The following is a 16,313-nucleotide window of genomic DNA, read 5'->3' on the forward strand; positions in this document are numbered from 1 at the left end:
CTTGGTAATTTCATTGGAAAAAAATTGTCAACGTGACCTACTGATGTCACTTGTGTTATTGTTGTGTAAAACAACGCTGCTAGCAATTTTCTCTCATGAATGAAATTCCACCTTAAATTATGAGTATTTTTTTCCCTTTGTGTTGATTCATTTTTCGCCGAGTGTTGTATGTACACAGAACTTTCTTCACTTTTCTTGTGGATGGTTATATCGAATTTAAAATTACGACTGTAAAGCCTTTGTGTTAAATTTAAATTCAGCGTCGGCTGACGGAAAGCTCCAGAGGGTAAACTACAGCGAAAATTTGAACATGTAACGAACTTCACTGATAAAACCACTCACTTGTACATACTTTACTTATTCATGTGGTATTAAATGTATTAGGCGATCGATTCGTTCATTGCCTTTCCGCCTCCAGAACGAGAGTAAGAAAGTATAAAATTAATGATTGGTAAAATTTATGATTGAGGGTACTTTTAAATTGAACGTAAACCACTTGACTGTGCTTAACTCTCTCCGCAAAAAATATACGAGCAAGAAAATCTTTTAATAATTTTCATTAAATTTTATTGGTTGCTATTTTATTAATTGCCAAGATTTAGTGGGGTTTTCGTATTATTCGTTGCTACCGGTGGACGCTTCGATAAACGTTGCACTAAATACTAAATCCATTATCGACACTATAACATGCAACATATCAATTAAACGTAATTTTAACGGTTCCGCCGCATACATATTAAAGTCCCAGAACGATTTTAATATTCTTCAACAACACTCCTAAAAAAATCTACTTACTACTTATTATTATCGACGCTAAATTCGCTGCTGAATGAAATGTTTTTGTATTATGTAGAATTGATTACCTTTAGTTGAAAATTTAGTTACTGATGTGTATCAAAAGCGACCGAGTTTAATCAATTTTTCTAATGTTGTGGTAAAGTGAAATCGTTATATTTTTCTGGTTCTAGTTATAATTATGCATTCGTTCAATGAAGGGTAATATTTGGGGTAAAAAAAGGGTTTCACTAATTTACATTTTCTGTATCAGACGATCAGAAATTTTATTCTTTACATGACCGTGTTAAAACCCTCCAACTCTGCCTGCAAAATATGTAATATTATAAAATATTAAATTTGTGCCGACAATTAACAAAACGAAAAGAGCGAGTAAAACGGAAATGAAGCAATTTAATGATAGGTTAGTAAATTACCAACTGATTGGATTCGACCATTCACTGGAATTTATGAATTATTACTTTTTACGTCATTTTTGTTAATCTTTTAACGACTGAATATAAAATGAGCACGTGCTACTGCTGCTAAAATGTTATTGTTATTGTTTTTTCCAAATTAAAAACTTAGTCGTAGTCTCTGACGAAACTAGCTCTGGAAAGGCGTATTTCAGTTGAAAGGTTGAGTACACTGTTTCCTTCTCTTATTTCAAAATTCAACAATTTTAACTATATTTGGAAGAATATTGTAAAGCTGTAAAGTCTGAAACTTTTACTAGTCCACTTTATGTGCAAAGTCCACACCAAGTGAGCGAGTCCTAAATAATTGTGCAGTTCTAAAAATTCTTATTTGCTTAAGAGCAGTCTCGTTGTAGCAAATTTTAACGCCATTGTATCGATTGGTACTGATGTTAGAAAATTCCTTCATCTTTATTTCTCGAATGACTTAACGGGGGATGTTTTATATAAATATAAATACGCGCTGGTTCGTTTCGTGAAAATGAATTTATTGGCACATTTAATGGCTTTAAACGAGTATTTTATTTGTAGCAAAATGGCAAAATCATGTTAACTGCCTTACGTCGATATATCCATGAAATATATAAAAGCGACTGAATCAAATATTAATATTCGGTTTTCACGGAACATTTTTATTAGTAGTTGTTTGAGTTTTAACAAAGGATTTTATCAACTAAAGTAAAACATGAATACATTTGGAAATCGCATAAATTATAAAGAAGCCGGCTCGAGGGGAGGAATCTTGGGACGTGGAATTTATGCATTTTACAACAGACTAAGTAGCCCAATTACTAATGTAAAAACCACAAATCAATGCGTTCACGTCAGCACAAACAAACACCCTTTACAGGTTTATTCCAATTATTAATTCGTTCGATTCGAGGTGGTGAAATGTGCGAATTGCAGCAAGTCGACTTGACGATGTGAAAATCAGAGGGAAATGGGAAATTAAAAGAAAAGCTTTCGTAAAGGAAACAATTTTTTTTCTTTACGTTCCGGTCAATTGACCTGTTTACGTGTTATCTATAGATATAATAATTCTATTATAACTACTTGGCACATTTTATTACCGCACGCACTCTTATTGATTAGAGTCAATCGCTCAGTTTTGGTAGAACTTCGTAAGTTTTGCGTCGAAACTTTTTACGAGGGTTTGTATTTGCCGAAGTTGGGACCACATATTTTAAAAAAGTAGTTAAGGGCGTTGCTACCCTTGCATGCTTGTCCACGGTTGCCAGCAGTGATAATTGCTAGCTGTAATGGGGACGGCTACATCTGTTTACAGTTCTCAGGATCAGACTGGGATTACATCGCGATTACAGTTAGCCCCCCTTTTCAAATACGCCACATATTTCAATTATACTTGGTTTACATAAGATTTGCTCGTAGAATTTATGTCGCTTCCACCGACAAAAACAATTTTATCGTCGCTTTCCTATTACAAATAATCACGACTGTGATAATTTCATTTCCTGTGCTTTTTTCACATGCACACCCCCATAGTGCAGTAATTTGTTTAAAATGAACCGACCGAAAATGAATACTTTTTCGGGAATCGATGAAATGATAATAGGTGTCGCACAACACTTTTATCGAATTTAACGCGACTTCAATTCCATGAGCTGTTGTATCGACTGTTCACACTGAATTATAACGTTTCCCCACAGCGAAATTTTTCATATTTTATTCCGAACTAATCTCAAATTACTCCCAAGCAGCAAGAGCAAAACTGCATAGACTACTCCGTACACACTACAAACAAAACTTTTCTTGATATATTATCTTTAAAAGCTTTCCAGTATAATTGTTAGAATCCTGTTTTAAAAATCATTAAGGCTAGTAAACAAGAACCAGAGCATTTCGTACCTTGTTCAGCCACGTTGCCTTAAAATGATTTTGATTTTAAATATACAAAGTGTCTCTAAAAGAACGTATATCAATAGTCCTTTGGAATTGTGCGACTCTATAATTTTATTGTGTCGAACTATGTCGAGCCGTTGAAGTCATCAACGTCAAATGTCAAATTATTATTAAAGCGTCAGTTGTGAGTTCGACGTCTTAGTTGCTTTGCTTGTCATTTTCTTCAATTTTTCTCTATTGTAATTACTTTTCATCTCACAACAGTCTATTAAAAACCTGTGGACTTACATATCCTCTGTTTTTCTTTTTGGTACCACAATATGCTACAGAACAGCCAAAATCAAATATATTCGAATTCCACAGGACTCCTGATATTCGTTCTTTTATCGACACTTTGTATTTTGTTATCGTTTTTTCTTTTGTTAATTAATTTCACACCATTTCATCCTTAGCTATTTTATAATTCACCTAAACGAAGAGTGTGTGTGCAAAATGTATTCTCATTTACCGAAATGAGTAATACTGTATACAGGTGAATCATACATTATGCGGACTATCTAGTATTACTGAATAAATTGTAAATTACACTTCCTCTGTATTTTTCGTGTTTAATCTAGCTTTACCTAGATGTGCTTTGATAAAATACATAGTTTATTTCATTTTGTAGATCAAAGAACTCTCCAGTCCTTCTTTCCAAACCTGAAAACCACTTTGAATAGGACTGATTTAACTTTCAAAAGGATAACTTAGGGATAACGTTGTTGCTAATTCTGTGATCATTTTTGTTGTATGATTGAGAAATTAGGTAGCGGTAGAGCGAAATGTTGTAAGTGTGAAGTGACAAGGGTCAGGGTGGTCGTAAATTAGTAAAACTAATGAATTCCCACGAATGACTGCGTAGTAGAAAATGTCTTTTTTTTTGCACGAAGAACAATTCAATGTAACATTCAATTTTGAACGGATGATATGTGAGATTTGAATTAAATGAAGCTAATTACGTAACTACGGAGTTGCAGAAATTTATTTTTTGGCCTCCTCAACTCAAAATGACATGTTTACACATTTTGAACAGCTACGGTATCTTGATTTTTACACACTAATCAAACTATCTGTCATTTTACCGCACGGAGTGTGTAAAATACCACGAAAATTTTAAGTTTCCGGGGACCTTCAAAAAAATGTTAGCTTGTCATAAATAAAGTCCATTTATACTAAGACAAGATACCGCTACCATTGATCCGTTCAGTTTTCGAAAATGAACATAATTTCATTGTTTTCTTCTGAGAAAATTGTGAATTCTGATGGCGCCAGCTTCTGGTATTTTATAAATCAAATGTCAGTCTTTGATAGGTTGTGCAAAATTATTGGTTACAACAAATTTCAAATTTGAGAAAACGAGTTGTCGGCCCAAAAGATTGGTAATTGTTCACTTTAACTACTTCTGGAATGTTCGCGTTTTTTCGGGCTAGACACCCTCAGGGCGTCCTCTTAGATCGTTTCCCACCATTCAAACCTTGTGCAAATGCCTTTTTTTTTCTCTTGTTGTGTTTCAAGGTCGCGCCAATGTGTTAGTATAACTAGAGGGTAAGGAAAATTCATTTGCACAAGGTTTGAATGGTAGGAAACGATCTAGGAGGACGCGCTGAGGCTGTGTAGCCAGAAAAAACGCGAAAATTCCAGAAGTAGTTAAAGTGAACAATTATCCAAAAGATTAATACATTACTAATGGTAGGCATTTTACATCGCTCGGTTTTTGTTAAAACACTCCCGCTGCGCGGTCGTGTTTCAATCTAAAAACCTCGCGCTGTAAAATGTATCCTACCGCATTTGTAATGTAAATAACTACGTATTACCAAATTTTTCCGCCTTCTGTCTTGATAGAATTAAAAAAAAAAAATGTCTTCTAAATCTACAGCTGAATTGAAAGAGGTTATTTGTGTTTATTCCTTTAAATATAATATCTAACATATTTATTGGTAAATTTTTGAAAAATTAGCATGTGTAAAAAATATACAGGGTGTTATGGAAGTCCACGTAATAAATAAATTTAATCGCCAATCTTTTTTTAATTTTCCTAACCCCTAATTTGACATTGTCGAAGATCATAGTACATACATATTTTCTACTGTTACGCATAATCGATTATATGCATTTCGATAATATGTATAATATAATTTTTTTCGTTCTTCTTTATCAATGAATGCGTAAAAACATGGGTGGGTATGAATTTTAAGGATCAAATTATATTTAATTTTGACTGTGTTTGGAATAATTTGCGGAAAAAATGATAAGCAGAAAAAAATCTTTATTTTAAGGAGGTTAAATTTATTACGTGGACTTCGATAACACCCGGTAGAGTGGGAAATTGCTAGTTATAGTGATTAAAAAAAAAACCAAAAGACGATGATGGTAATAATAAACAATTTCGTATACTTTCGTATACATTCGTATACTTTGTATACATTTTTTTTGCTCAAGTCGCTCTCGTGCTTATTGAAAATAAATATTGTAACATCTGCAACTCTCGAAGGTTTTACGGTGCAGTATTTCACAGGTGCGAATAGGATGGACATTTTTTAATGCTTATCCTCCCGAGGTAGGAATGACTGAAAATGTTACGTAACTTACTCGCACATAAATTTTATACACAATTTTGTACACCGGACTTTTGAGTAGTGTTATTTCATTTTATCGACTTACAGACCCCGGCCAAGAATTTTTTAAAGTGTCGTTAAACTTAAACTTTATTGAGTATTAGTTAACACGAGAAAAATGAGAAAACACAGTTCGAAGTTACATTTTGCGAACATCTCTGTTGTCGGTAAAACAGAGAAATCGCTCGATCGGTGGTTTGCCCGTTAAAACTAAGATATGTTTGAAAGTTGTGTGGAGGAGTCAAGAAACGTGAGAAATATTGACCAGTTTATGGAAACAGGGTCCGTAGCCAAATTTATTTTTTATTTAACAAAGTGTAGATACATAATGTGTAATTTGTACGAAAGTATATGTTTGGATTGTTTTTGTGCAAATATAACAATGCTAATGTCGACAAAATGAAAGCGAGAAAACAATTGTTTTAATCTGGAGAAGTTAATCTCACTTGTTCAGTTCTCCGTTTCAACATACCATTGAAGCGGACCAAGAACGGAAATGGTTCCAGAGCAGAAAGCCACACATTTGGCCAACATACCGACATCAATAAACGACCTTTAACAGTAATTTAGCTCCGCTTGATTCTTTTTGTTTTGATTTGATGAGCGTATGTTTTTCAGTTTCCGTTTTTGACTGCGGTAACCTCGACAGATAGTGGTGCTTAAAATTTTGGCACATTTGTTGTTTTGATCTAGTGTAAACAAGGGATCCTTTTTATTTCGGTGCCGACGCTTTCAAAGGGAAGAATCGTAAGTGTAAAATAGCTTTACCCATATGGCGCCCTAACTGTTGCTGCAGTAGTAAAGGATGAATATGTCACCCCACTACAATGAGGGGGTGCTATATAGAGGATCAGATAAATGTTGCTAACCGCCTTTGACTCAATGATATTTTTCCTGGTTGTGAGAAACTATCATTTTTATGCCGCCGCATATGGCAAATTTCTCTGTCCATCCTCACGCGAGCTTTTCTTTGTTGCAAAATGTGCTCTAATCAAATTTTAAGATTGCGATCTGCATTCTGTTTTCGACGGTGCTCAACGACGGAATATCATTGACAATTCGGTGCGGCCAATTTGTGTAAATTAACCAGCAAAGAGTTTCCTATTTGAATGTTGTCATTAGTAAATTTAATTACACTAACAATTTATGTGCTTGATTTATGTGGAATTCGTATCTGGTGAGTGTGATTCATACATCCCAGAATTCCAAGCATGTATGGAAAAAGAGATTAGCGATGCAACAATATAACATTGGATTAACCAAACATCCCTATCATTTGGAATGTTGACATGCGAAGTTATTGTTTTGAATCCAGCACTATTTGTAATTTGTGGCTGCGGTGTGTTGACCTGATAAATTTCTTTGGGAGAGTAATTTTACTTGGTGGGAGTAAAATAGCAACGGGGATTTTAAATAGTTGTCTTGGGAATAAGTCTGGATCGACGCAGGTGAGGACCACAGCAAATCTTATTACAAGAACAGAGTAGGCTGAACTAGGGAGAATCGATGTAAGTTAAACTGTGGTAAAAGATGAGACTAGACAGCTTTCTGCAGCGATCCCCTTTTCCTTATATTACAAAAACTCTATTAATCCTGTCCTTCATAAATGAGTTCTACAAGTACAAGTTTGCGTTATGGCTTCTTTTACTCGTACACTAGCACAAGAAAATCGCACATCTTAAATCCTTCGATCATAAAATTTATGACATCTTCAACATTCAACATAACCGTTTTTTGTTTTTTGCCTAAATTAATTTAAACGCATGGATTTCTACTCCTGTGTCATACCTATCTTGTTGAATTTTGAAAAATATGGCGCTCAAAAATTGGGTGTCAGTGGTTTCTTTGTTGCGGATCTGATTTTAATCTGTGTGTATTTGTTCCAGGTGGTGGTGGAGTCGCGTTCTTCTGCTCTCGAATATGGTGATTTGACTGTGGAAGAAGGTTCGGCTGTAAATCCAGATTTACACTTCGATTCGCAGTTGATGCATCTGTACGTCATGACGGAGAAAAAGGTAGGATTATTTTATGACCATTACAAAATGTGTGTGTTTTGTGTGTGAAAATTGAAAACATGTTGATTCGATGTCCGTTCGGTGTGTAAGTTGGTCGATTCGACAAAATAATATTGATTTAATCACTTCGGAATCAGTTCAACAAATATTTGGGCTACAGCGTTGACAGTTTGGGAATCGTTCCAGCAATAGATTTCATTTTTCCCTTTCCCAGTTCTGTACAAGCTCTTAGGTCCGTGCACACTTATAAAAGAACGTCTCAGAAAGTGTCAGACTTGTTTCGGCTATTTACTTCGTTTTCGTCCTGATTGTTTGTTGACCGAATTTGTGCCTTTTTTGACTGTTTGCTTTGAAAATGTTGTGTTTTTCAATCGGCTCGTACATTTGTAACAAAATCGATCGTTGCGACACTTATTTCGACAGTTAAAACCGGTCCCTCTCTCTAATTTTATTTAGACGGAACTCTTGGACCAACTTTAGCACGGATTATGCCTCCGAATTACCTTTATTTATGAAACAGATTAGTCGCAAGGGCAAGTAGCAAATTTAAGAGGAGCGATTTTTTCCCGTCGATTCGAGCTTCGTCCCGGATACAATTCCGGATCGAGCTTAATCGGTAATGGAATAGGAGTACGTTCCGGTGCAACATATCCTGGCTAGATTTGAACTGTGACGTTTTTGAAAAGTGCCAATCAGAATTGAATTCGCCGCACTACAACCACTCAATAAACTTGACTCATTCGAAAAGGAAAATATGATCAATGAAAAGTTTGTTCCTCCCTTTTGAAATGACGCATGCGTAGGTCTGGACCCATCGGGTGCACCGTCTTGTGCGTGCCTTGACTTGGCATGAACACGAGGGTTTTGTGCGTGTTCTTGGGCCTTCTAACTTATGGAATAGGTATTTTGCTGGGGGAAATACGCGCCGTTATGACTATTTTTGCTGCGAAATCACGCCCATTTGGAGCTTTATAAATTCTTATTTTTCTTTTAATCACATCAACGTGTCTCCCCAAAACTGCCGAAGTATTTTTCCAATTCAATCTCGAAGATTTCATAAGTCTTTCGTCTTCCACCGCCTCCCTAATTCTTATAATACCCCCGTAATAAGGACGAACAAAAGTAATTCCCTTTAAGATACTTCCGATATCGAACCGGTGTTGTACAATTCCCGACAAAATAAATGCAATACGACGGCAGCTTAATCAATATCGAAGTCATCAAAATTTTTTAGCGACACTTCTGATTGTCTCCTTCCCGGAATTCGCACCGCATTGTCGCGCATAAATTACTAACTAATTCGTATTAGTCCATCGTTTAAGGGGTAGGTGTGAATGACGAATTTTTTTTTAAATTGAGGTCGCTTTTAAACACAAAGCTTGTCAGATTGAATTTTTTCACACTGTCGCCGTCGCACGCATGAGACACTAAAGAGTTAAAGATGTCGGTTAATTACTCTTCAGCTACATATGTCGGCTTCATGTGCCGTAAAAAGACTCAAGTGGAATTTTTAAAAACGTAGCCGAATTTTTTATTCACATTTACAAGCTGAATAAAATATGCACTCGTGTATCACCACAAGGTATACGGAATTGCGGAGTCGGTTTAAAATCGCGTTTTTATTTTAATTTAAGCAAAATATAGAGAGAAACATTTCTGAAATTTCAGACATCAAAGTTTCAGCGTGTGCATGTTTGTTCATAAAAATTTAAGAATGGTCTCGTCGTGTTCTGCACCTGCGGATGCAGCTTCCAGGCAACGCTTTTTTTCACAGGGCACGCCCGAAAACCGACTAATTTGTAAATTATCAAGTGCAGTTTAACATTTAAATTACGTCGAAGATACACATGACATTACGCAAAAGTAAACGATATTTTGTTGCATCGGAGTACGGAATACACACAAGAATGTTGAGCAATCTTTGTCGTTCGCGGCAGCGATGGTAATTCATTTTTGTTTCACTTCATGATTCTGCTTTTTATCATTTCGTTCGCCTGCTCACCCATGTTCATAATATTATTATAATGGATTCGTTGGTTCTCCGTTTTATTTTCAAGATAAATTAACCATAAATAATATTTTTATACAAATTCTCTGCCACTGGAAACGTTCCGTATCACTTATTCTCCCGCTATTTTTTTTCCATTCAATATTTCGTTCCTGCGAGAGGAACCACTCGCCGATGACTTAGCGGCGATGTGTTAATTTTGCATTCCTTGTTTGTTTTAGGTGTCGAAAGTAAAAGTGCAGGAATGCAGCGTGTACAGGAGTTGCTTGGAATGCCTCGGTGCAAAGGATCCGTACTGTGGGTGGTGCTCACTGGAAAACAAGTAAGTTTGGTTTTTACCGTATTCTTTTAATACGTTGCGAACACTTATTCGTTTAATCTATTGTAATCGAGCAGAAAAATTTTAATTACGAGTGTAATTTACCTTTGAAGCCGCTCTGTACAACAACAATAATCCATTCTCCTTCGAGCAACGCATAAAACCTCAAGACCTTGGCATTCTAATATTAAGGCCATAGTTAAACGGCGTTCTCTTTTATCAGAACGGATCAAATTTTCTTGATTTGAAGATCCCGCAATTTCTGAGATTCTTTTTTTTTCAAATTCGCATATCTGTCACTCGGAAAGCTTCCTATCTACCTTGCGGAATCATTTTCTAATTGTTGTAAATTATAGTGTAAAATCGCATTAGAAAGATTTAATATATCTCGAAGCGAACCGAGATTCAATTTAGGGCGTGGAGGAAACTTTCCAGAGGTAATTGAAAATTTTAATATTAACACTGAAATGAACTTTGTAGTAAACTTTTTGGTTTATGGTTTTCAGCCAAACAGTTTTTAGACGTAATCTTTGTTATTCTTTGCAATCGATAGCGCAACTGATCAAATTCGTCTTTGTGTAGGTAAGCTTTTTCCAGTGGCCATTTTTAGTCATTAGTGATTTTATTGTTGTCAATATAGACGGACGTACCGGCGTTGTTTGTGGCGTTTCCATGTTGATGTATTGTAATCGAGGAATGAAGTTAGGTTGGTGGAACGCTGTGAAAAGTTTATGAATTATTTTGTGGCGGCTCCGCTTTAACAATTAGAGTATAGACAATCACTGTTCTAATTGTTCATCAAAAGCAGGCATTTCACTCCCGGTCGTATCCAGGTGCACTAATGGTAAAATCAATATGCCGTCAACGATCCCCAATTTGTCAACCATTACATTACAACTGCCATAAATATTAAATTATACATTAAGCTCCAATAGCTATCTGTGGTGCTTATCTATAACCCAACGTCTGACAAAATACTAAACTCTTTTTATGCTTTTATAATTTCAATCCTATTCCGGAGTGCCCATAAAAATTGATGTTATATAGCTCACACGTAAGGTTTTACAAGTACTAAATTGCTTTTTCCTTTCAGCCGTTTTCATGCCTAGAACAAAAATTTCTGAAGGATACTCATAAAATAAGCCTTCTGCGCGACTAGAATTTCTCGCTGTCAGATATATGTCAATTTTTGTATTTCCCCTGATACTTTTAATGAGTCATTCGATATTTTTTTACTAGCTAACTAAAACACTCGAGCGACAACGTACGTATTAAAAATTAATCACTGCAAGAACGCCGCCTAAATTCGTACGGTGGCTCCATTAGAAGATTGCCATAAAAAAGAAACCGCCAAAGTGCATCAAAATAAACTCGCCATATTTTTTTACTTTGATGTACTACCGTCGGTGCAAAACCGGAGTGAATTTTTTCTCCGGTCTGGGGTCCCAGCTACGTAACAGATTCTTGTAAGAAGAAACCATCTGATGAACGGAGACACCGTCAAGGGCAAATTGACCATTGGTCGGTCATTACGTTGCGTAATTCATAAAAATATGACAGCCTTATTTGTGACCGGTGGGTGTTTCGTTTTGAAACACAAGGCGCCCACAATAGGAATTGCCGTTTTAATCGTCATTTTATCCGATTACGTCGGTCAAATTGTAAATTTCGTTCCGACTAATTTCAATCAACATAATTAGAATGTGCTCGGGAAGTTTTCCAAATTTAAATAAATAAATATAAATTTTATTTAATCGAATGTACCCGAAGTACAAAGAATAATCGAATTTGTTAAGGCTACAATTGTGTCAAAAGTGTTCAACCCGAGGGATAGTGAAACAATTTCGATCGCGTGCAACGGAGGGTAGGTCCGACCAGGCCCATAAATATTTTCCCGTTTTCATTCAGATCTGAAACAAATCAAAACGACGGTCTTTTTAATTATCACTATTTATCAAAAGTAAATAATAGGAAAATGTCATCGCGGGATTAAGTTATTTACCGTTAAAGGTTAAAAATGAAGTTTACTTGCTTCTCCGAACGTACCATAAATTTAACGACCCGTTCCCCGTTAATTCGTATCGAAAATGAGTCAACAAAACGTTAAGTTTAAATATTTGGAAGCCGAATGTCAAAGAGATTGTTGAATTTCTTCCGAAACTATTTGGAATTCCTGCTGTTTTTTAAATCCCATAAACTGAAACGTTACGCTGCAAAAATAGAACGTCGTCTTTGTAATTGTGAACTTTGTTGGTCACTTACTATGATTTGATCTAAAAGGATAAGAGGGACGCGAGCGTCTTTCAGGTAACGAACACGTCTCAATCATGCGATGAAAATCCTCGAAACGAATTAACACAAAATAATTAATTTTCATCTCGCTGAGACGTAAAACGGAGCATAGACGTATTTAATATACGTTTAATTGATAGACAACAATGTCTGAGCGTTGGGAAAATTGCAAACGCATAGTGTTTTTAAAGTCCTAAGAAATGTTGATTGATGTTATAAATTAAGCCAACAAAGGGACGTATTTCCTTGCAAATGTTTTGCCCCGGGACAGGGAACTGATGTAGAACTGGTTGTATAAATTTCGGTGTTCAAAGGTTTAGGGGTATGATCCGTTCTCAGGTTTAATTCGCAGCGCGTTGATAAGATTTTTTGAAGGATTTTTAAAAACCGTCAGGTCTCGACGCACCATTACGAGATCGTCAGCTAGTAAATCTAAATATGTAAATATTTGTGTAACGTACCTATGTCATCTTCTTGTCAGTATTGCAAATGCGAGTTTACCGCGAATATCAAATGAGCTGATAACTTAATTGAATCAGATTCATCTACATTACATAAAGTGGTAAAATTCCACGATGTTCCAGCTTTTATCAAAGCAGATCCTGGCTTGCGTTGCGTTAGTGTTACACTCACGTTATGTATCATTTTCAAAGTGTACTCTGTATCGGAAAAGCGATAAACACTTTGAGACCCGGTATATTGAGGAAATTGAAAATACAAATACCACTTTAATTCGATATATTTTTAAGCCCCGTGATCGTACAAACAAGTATATTCAATCTGTGATCCGCCTCTTATTGGAGGATCTTGCAGGGATTTATGTTTATCTTGAAATAATTGCAAATTCCTCCGTTTTCTTTCAGTCATAATGTAAAAACTCGAGGGCCGGTGGAGGAAGGGGTGTTGTGGGGACAGTGAAAGTAGAATTTTAGCATCAGGAGGAGGGAATGAATTGTATCTGATGATAATTTATGTCTAAACACATGTAAACTAACACTGGTATGACTAATACGTCAAGTGTGAGTCACAATTTGTTGTGCATGAGCTGAGATATCACCGACACAATTTATTTATCTCGGCTTTATTAGGTTCATTTTAATCGGTAGTCTTTTGTGGTTTTATCAACCGGAATTGTCTGTCTATCGCTGTTAAGAACAGTCGGCATAAGTAAACAGATTAAGGAAATTATTGGAAGTTGAAGGGAGTGGAATGGCGGGAGTTGTTTATTTTGTAACAATAAAAATGTAGTTAATAAACACGCACATTACTCGGATGTTATCTGAAATGTCGGACGCTCACCTAAGTCACACAATTCAGATAGCTTTTTCTTTCAAAATGACATCGGAATATTAAAGTGACATGGAGGTATAAACGTGCACACTATCTTTGTCGGAAGTAATTTAAATTTTCGGAAATTACGTTTCTAATGCAACGCATCAACGCAAATGAGCTACCTCCATTCGTAACAGATGGAACAATAAATAAAGCTACCTTTCAAGCCATACGCGTAGACGCAGCCGTTTATAGATTGCCATTGCTAATTAGGATTAGTGGGAACATATTTGCGTAGAGGGAAAGAAGAGTAGAAGATTGTGATTGTGAAGTACCGTGCTCGTGCAAGACAATGTAATAAGCATGCCTAGAATTCCTTAATAAGTTTAGAATTTTAATGAACGTAATTAAGTTTAGATATTGCCTGAAAATTCTTTGAAAAGTGGGGGAATGAAATTTGTTTCTACAATGAATTCGAGAAAATTTATTAGATAATAAAGTGCTTTCTAACAGGTATTTTCTAACATGTTCCTGCAATTTATTTCATTAAATACGACAACCAACACAGGGTTGGTATTCTAGTTGGCCGAAGAACTTTTCTTTTCTCTCTCTGTCTTAAACATATTCGCATCGGGCAATTATCCCCCGGAAAATTTTCGATAATCGTCTACTTTTTGGCAATTAAAACTTCTAATTACATATTTCGGAGCTTTTATTAACTAATTACTCAAGTGTAAAATTTTATTCGGGGATTAATTGTATCATTTTGAGAGTTCTTGCATTCGGAAAAGTTTGTGCCATTAAATTTACAAGTTCGTAAATAAAAGTAAAGAAAGAAGTCTTGTAATTGCCGCACGTATATCTCAATTGATTTACTCGGTTTTTAGTCGGTATTGTTTCCCTCGGAATCTTCTTCTCAAATCCGAAATTATTACGCTGACTTTGGAAAAGTGTACAATTCCGCTGAGCAGGTAGGTGCTCTGTTAATATTTAAGAGTTCCGTTGTCTTATTTGCGTAAAAAGTAATTTCAATTCCTTCTTGAGAGATTCAGGTGTTATTTTTGGTTACGTTGATAGTTTACAATTTACCCACGTTCTTTCGCTTCTACCCCTAGTTAATTATGTGGATTCCTTCATTCCACCACCTTCTGACATGCAATATCTGGCAGGTTTTCCCTCGGTTCATGCAAATCTATAAATTGCTCTTTGCCTTCAAATCTGCTTTTCACCTTCACTTAATTTCAAACATTAAAATTCATTCGTATTATATTCAAAAAATTAAAGCCGTCTGAGAATGCCGCGTACATGTACGAATTGCGAATTACGATTTTTTTTCGATTAAATTCTAACTATCTTTGAGATTTGCTCGTCGCTCATTATTGCAAGACACGATCCTCGGTTGACAGAATCCTCCAGGATATTAGCAGACCCTAACATTTCCACGATTGCAGCGTTATTATTACACTTTGCTTCTTTAACAGATTCTGACTAACAGTCCGCATAACTCGTTTAATTAGCTAGCTCTGACTGCTTTGACTTTTGTGAAGTCAGCTTTTATCTCCTCGGATTTTGTGTTGATGGCACAAATCATATATCCACTTTAATTTAATTTTTTTCACTTCCAGTTCTCTCGAGAGAGGTTAGAGGCTCCAGTTCATAATTGGTTTTGTTTCCCCTCTCATGCCAAACAACTTGGTTTGGGTTTCAAGTCGATATCTTAGGTGGTTTATTAGTTTTGCAACTCCACTGCAATCCCTCCAATTTTATTGAATAGAATCAAGAATGTAAATACCGGCTTACCCCACCCTCATCATCCACATTGCAAAAAGTCTACTTCTTTCTTCATTATACTCTCTCGGTTGAATATTAGCAAAATGTAGTTTGATGCAAACGACTTGTAAATAATCCCGGCGTAATTTGCTTGCTCCTCGTACTAATAACGTTTCGATTCTTCCAAATCGTCCCGGTTGTTTCTTTTATAAATCGAATTAAATTATCTAACTACCATCAGAACCGTGTTGCTTTTATTACCGATCAATAAATATACATATTTTTACTGCCACGACTGCGGATTTTTGACCGAAACCTGATTAAAAACTCTCAAATTTATTTCGAACATATTTTTCATTCGATTTTAAGCCACTTGCAAACTTTTTTGATCACAAGTAATTCCATTATAGCCAAGTTTTAATAAACGTAATTAGTTCTCCCTAATAACTTGCTAAAAAACTTAAGTTTGTCGTGATGTTTTAGGTGTAGCCTCCGCTCAGACTGTCAAGATGCTGCCAAAGATCCTTTATACTGGATTAGTTATAAGAGTGGAAGGTGTACAACAATAACTTCGGTTATTCCGAATCAACTACAAAGAACCACTGCTAGAACGGTACATAAAAGCGTTCACACTTAATTTGACGTCAATATAATACTCTCCATTTTTCAGTTGGATCTCATAATTGACAATCTACCCAGTTTAACAGGACATTTCTTGTGCGCGTTCACAGTCCTCGATAAACCATTAATAACCAATGCCACTAGGAAGGGATCAGGGGTTAACTGCACCACTCCTAGGACTGATCTTTTGCCCTCCATTCCTCCAGGACAACGTAAGTTTTTCCTCCATTCCTGTAAACATCGTTAACGAGG

At 35.8% G+C, this 16,313-nt stretch overlaps 1 protein-coding gene across 3 annotated transcripts in view; it reads left to right on the forward strand.

The window, feature by feature from the left end:
- PlexA (plexin A) overlaps positions 1-16,313 on the forward strand; it is a 62,415-nt gene that overhangs the window by 39,144 nt on the left and 6,958 nt on the right. For all 3 annotated transcript variants that reach the window (XM_069060773.1, XM_069060772.1, XM_069060774.1), the window contains 4 exons: positions 7,651-7,779; positions 10,009-10,109; positions 15,924-16,053; positions 16,111-16,273. In XM_069060773.1, coding sequence (XP_068916874.1) covers positions 7,651-7,779; positions 10,009-10,109; positions 15,924-16,053; positions 16,111-16,273 — 523 coding nt within the window. The remainder of the gene's footprint in view (positions 1-7,650; positions 7,780-10,008; positions 10,110-15,923; positions 16,054-16,110; positions 16,274-16,313) is intronic.

Source organism: Tenebrio molitor, chromosome X, assembly GCF_963966145.1.
Source record: "Tenebrio molitor chromosome X, icTenMoli1.1, whole genome shotgun sequence".
Taxonomy (NCBI): Eukaryota; Metazoa; Arthropoda; class Insecta; order Coleoptera; family Tenebrionidae; genus Tenebrio; species Tenebrio molitor.